The following is a 5388-nucleotide window of genomic DNA, read 5'->3' as shown; positions in this document are numbered from 1 at the left end:
TTCTTGCCTCATGATTTTGTATGGTACCCATGTGATTTTTTTAGACAAAACCTATTTTTTTGAGGTATATTTTTCGAAACTGGCCGGACATTCCGGATGAGGGACAACTTTTTTTTTTGGACTACTCTAGTATGGACTAATTTTCAATGATTTCAGCATTTGGAATCATTAAGCTACAGAATTTTGGTCAAAAATGCCGAAGAATTGAAAAATTAATGAAAAAAAAAAAATTCTTCCAAAGCCTATATTTTCATGAAGGGGAGGACTGAGGGGAGTACCATATATATGAGTGGAAAGTTACTCACGAGTACTGTAATATTGCTCCAATAAGTAGTCAGCTATCTCCAATGGGTCGGGAGTAATGGCCTCCGGCAGTCACATGCGATTTTTGCATCCTCCCTATACATAACTCGATTTATGAGGGATAGGGGGAGCGATACCTATGCTATACTCTTTTGGAAAGGTGACTTAAGCTATTTAATGGCATATGAATCGATTGATTTCTTGAGTATTCCTTCAACTTTAGTTATACCGAAAATTCAATTATTTGGCAATTTGAAAATTTGGTTTTGTTTGTTCAGTATGGTTGGCTGCGTTTAAATTCTTTTCGTAGAGCCAGAGCCTCCGCAATTTGGCGTTGTGTTGACCGTTTACAGAATCGAGCGAATCGGCCACGAGTCATACGGCGAACATCGGCTTCTCGTGGTGCAAATTGGGGCAGAGAATTCGGTAGATTCACACCGTAGTAATTATTAATCACGATGGCTGGTTGAGCTGAATTGTCTTGTGATTTTGGTGGTGCAGCTAAACCAGGATTGAATCTAGCGAATGTCGGTGATAATTCTCGTCGAGGCGGTGCTGAAATGGTTGGCAATATAAACGGTGTGATGGCCGCAAACCGTTCTCGATTTACTTGTGCGCGTGATGGCAATCGACGTTGCACAGGTGGAGACGGAGCTCTTGATGGTTCGGTTTGCTCGTCGTCAATAACCAAAGGGGCTTCGCTGTCACTGGATGATAGTTCGAGATCTTGTTCCAACACAGATATCTGCAAAACGTCTGAGTCCGATGACACTTCAGCTCTTGCTGTATATGGTGGTTGAACGATCGTTGATGCCGCTGTCAGTGATTTTACCGGTGCTGGTATTGGTGTTGATGTTGTTCTCGGCGGCGTTATTGGTGACAGCACATAATTTGGTGAATGTATCGGTGTTGATGTTGTTATTGTTGTTGGTATCGGCGATGGCACATAAGATGGTGTCGTAGGCCGATAAGTATCTGTCGGTGGTACCCAATTAACATTTGGGCGAACTATAGCCGTTGGTCGAGCTGCCCGTATTTGCTGTGACAAGCGAGCCTGCGTGCACGTAGGATTTGGTCGAATCGCTGTTTGACGCACTAGTTCATTCCACTGTCGACGCACTTGCTTGCTACTCACAGTCGAAGAACCATGTTTTTGAGGGAACACTGTAATTTAAATGTGTGTGTTAGTGTAGGTGATATGAATGTGAGAGTAGACTGTATTTACTTGTGTATGTATGTGTGTGTGTGAATGTGTTTGGATGGGAGATGGGTTGGTTGATTGGTGTGCTATTGCTTTATCTATTGTGTGTACGAAAAAGGATGAATGTGAGTGAAAATGAATGGTAATTTGCTTTTATTCTGGACTCTGGCTGTGATTTATGTTGGGTTTATTTTATAAGGTTTTAGTTTTAGTTTTTAATTTTGCCGTGCGGCATAGTGGTTTTAGGTTTAAGTTTTAAAGAATTGGGTTTCATGCATATATTTTGGTGTTTTTAGTGTTGTAAGGTTTTGTTTTTGAATGCTATTTGATCGTCGTTTCACTTATGTTGAACATTTACTCAATCTATGGAAGGCTTGAGATAACTCGATCTGCTGTGAGTCCCGAGATGTTGCTCTACTAATGAGTCGCAAACAAATGGGCCTTTTCCATGCGGCGCCCGGGCTTTTATACCCACGTGTTGGGTAAGAGCATATGCAAAAGAATGAGAACGGCAATAAATTGTTCGCTCTTACTCATTATGTATGTATCAGTCAGACGCTCAGCGGTTGTGTGAGGTGTGTAAATTGTTGTTGTTTTTTCTCCACCTTCACTTTGTGTTATCTTCGGCGACATAGTGCACCGGCGTTTGCTGGTGATAATACAGGAAACACAGCTACCGTCTCTGTGGAGGCGTATAGTTGTTGTTGCGTTTTCTTCACCTACGCTTTGTGCTATGTCCGACTCTTATGCGTGGATGGCTTGACGAATGGATGAATGCGTGTGTAGTAGTATGTCTGTTGAATTCTTGTTGTGTAGTTGTTTGATTTGTATGCGTGAATGGGTGATTTTTTGCATGCTTTGAGTGAGTGAAACGTAAGTTGTGCGTAAATATGAGTGAAATGTGTAAGTTGATGTGAATGACGAATGAATGCGCGGAATGTTTTATTTAAATGATTTTTATTGCAACGCATGATTTTTTTGTTGTGATTAATTTATTGATTTCTCATCAACAAACGATCTGAATTTATCAAAATATGCGATCGAACAAATGCAGAAAGACAAATTTGGAGCAAACCGAACTGTCATCACAAATTCTAGACTCATTTAACATTATACAGGATTGTCAATACACTTGCCCGAATGAATAAAAAGTAGTTCGCACACAGTGATTCGCGCAGTAGTGTTACGGTTTGGTCAAACACCAAAACAAGTGAAAGAGTTATTTTGCAAAGAGTGTGAACAGTCGATCAATACAATTCAGATATTTTCATTTAATTTACTGCGTTTTTTCTATCCAGTGGTTCTCTTTGCTTCACTTCAAGTATTTTTTAAATCCTAAAAATATTATCAAAACCATAGAAATTCAAATTCCAGTGCAACCGTCGATTTTACCAATAGAGACACGCATGCCACTTTGACACTTCGGATGTGCGGGAATAATTGTTGTTTGGTTGTGTGAACTGTCAAACGATTGAAAACTGCGATTCAAATGTGAAGAAATTCAGAACGTACGCATATAATCATCGTGCAACGGTCCAAAAACAACAAAAATACCAATCAATTGTGGAATAATTTTTTGGGCTCTGTTACAATCTGACGGTGACTTTTGAAAAATGGAAAGTTAGAAGTCCTATAATTATGTACTAATTATGTACTATGCGTACAAGCATTCAAAAAATTTTGTACTTCATTCCTGTGGATTTTATGAAACTGGTATAAAACCGCATTTTGGGACAAAACTGGTATAACTGGTATAAATTTTTTGTATTGCTGCAAATAATTTTGTACTATGGCCTATTTGATAAAAAAAATCGATTTTCACTTTCCAGTGCAAATACACCAAAATTCAAAAATTTTGTACATCGCCCAAATAATTTTGTACTATGGCCTATAAATATGTACTAATTTTGTACTTCCCGAAAAACTCCCTCCCGACCCCATCGACCCACCCCTTTGACCCAAAAACCTGCACAATCGAAACACGTTTGAGCGCATTTTCAAAACATGCTTTGTTCACAGACAACGCTCTATTCGTGTGATATCAAACACTACATAAGGCTCATGCATTCATCTCATACGTATTCACTCACTCATTCACTTACTCATCGACATAGTTCATGAATAACGTTAGTGTGAGTGTGTGGGTTATGAACGACATAGCAAGTGAGCAGCGCCTGTCCAACCGCCGGTGCAACGCACCGAGGCGCGCGAGCGCAAAAATTGGTATATTAAAGCGAGCGCGCCAAAGGCGCGCGAGAATAAAAATTCTCAAATTTAATTAATGCGAGCGCGCCGAAGGCGCGCGAGTGTTCTATTTCTATGTATTTAAACACATAACGACCAATTTTTACTGACGATTACATTTAAAAAACCGCAAGATGAGTTTTAAAGAGCGCTAAAAGTGTTTAAATATACTTGTCAATCATTTGAATGAGCGCCGATATTGTACTGTTTACATTTTGAAATTTGAAAAAGGCGCTAGAAATATAAGCAAAATTTGAATTCTTGGAAATGCACGAAAAAACTGGACTTGGGATCAAAGAAATGGCAATCAATGAATTGGAATCACTTGGATTAGATCCCGAAAACTTGAGAGGTCAAGGCTATGATAATGGCGCGAACATGAAAGGGAAAAACATCGGCGTGCAGAACCTAATTCTGGAAAAATACCCAAGAGCATTTTTTGTACCATGTTCAAACCACTCACTAAATCTTGTTGTGAATGAAGCTGCTGCTGCATCGGGGGCAACCGTTAGTTTTTTTTCTTTGGTCGAAGAAATTTATAAATTTCTTTCAGGTTCTTCGAATCGGTGGGATATTATGAAAAGCCATATCACGACAGCTTCAACGTTAGCTCCGAAAAACCTTTGTACAACTCGATGGTCCAGTCGAATCGCTGCAATGAAACCACTTCGGCTGAATCTTGGCAAAATAATCGCTGCATTGGATGAAATTAAGAATTCAACCGCTTTCAAGGATAAAGTTCGTTATGAAGCTGGAGCCATCGGCGTGACATGCTTCATACAAACGGAATTTCGTACAAGCAGCGCCCGTGTACTTCGTAGTGGAAAAAAAGTGAAGCTTGCTTGTCACCAATATTGATGTTCACGAACATCAAATTGTTTATGCGTTATTTCGCCCATTTTATGAACTGGAAATGAAAAGTTCTTCAATTTCTAGCAAATTTCACATATGAATTCATAAACACATCGAGAAAACACAACTTTTTTTCACATAAAAAGCAAAAGCAAGATGATTTTTTCGTTGATGGTTGTTCGATCCTGGATCGTTTGTGATTCATTAATGATTTGCAACACATCCATTTTTGATTTCGATATTCCAACTGAATACGATGTTTTGTATTCATTAAACAATTCCATTTTGATCACAAAATAATTTTTTATTAAAATGGCTATGACGAAAAACCACGCGAACGATTGCAAACGATAGCACAAACATTAATGTCTAGGAACATCAAATACGGAAGATTAATGATTTTATCATTCAATTTCTTCCTTTGGCGTCGATTTCGCAATACAATGGGACGGTTGATTGATTTTGTCATGTCGATTTAGGCCCCAATGCTTGATGCCTTCCAAATGTTTTTCGATTACACTGCGTTTGCCCTTATTGGAATGTTGAATGGCAAAATTTAAATTATCACGGAAATTAGTTTGTCTTTTTCGACATCGGTGGTGGGCACTGGGCACTTCGTCGGTCGATTCGGGGAACATCAGCAAACCGGCAGGCTGAAAATTATTTTATGTTCGATTAAATGCGTTCGATTAATTGTTTGTCGCCAATAACAAATTATATTACATTCAAAGTTGATTTTTGAAGATATCTTTTATAAATGTATACTTAAAAATCACAATAGAGATTTT

General features: G+C 38.7%; 1 protein-coding gene across 1 annotated transcript; it reads right to left on the bottom strand.

Moving 5' to 3' along the window:
• Positions 1–577: 577 nt before the first annotated feature.
• LOC129570930 (putative uncharacterized protein DDB_G0290521) lies at positions 578–3623 on the bottom strand. The gene is made up of 2 exons (XM_055450656.1): positions 3607–3623; positions 578–1430 (listed from the first exon to the last, which is right to left on the bottom strand). Exons 1-2 carry the CDS (start codon positions 3621–3623, stop codon positions 578–580), a joined length of 870 nt encoding a protein of 289 aa, XP_055306631.1.
• Between the last annotated feature and the right edge of the window lie 1765 nt (positions 3624–5388).

This window comes from Sitodiplosis mosellana, unplaced genomic scaffold, assembly GCF_009176505.1.
Source record: "Sitodiplosis mosellana isolate CC-2019 unplaced genomic scaffold, AAFC_SMos_1.0 Smas_scaffold_691, whole genome shotgun sequence".
Taxonomy (NCBI): domain Eukaryota; kingdom Metazoa; phylum Arthropoda; class Insecta; order Diptera; family Cecidomyiidae; genus Sitodiplosis; species Sitodiplosis mosellana.
The sequence above is the reverse complement of the archived record's forward strand: the minus strand, read 5'-3'. Positions and strand labels throughout refer to the sequence as shown.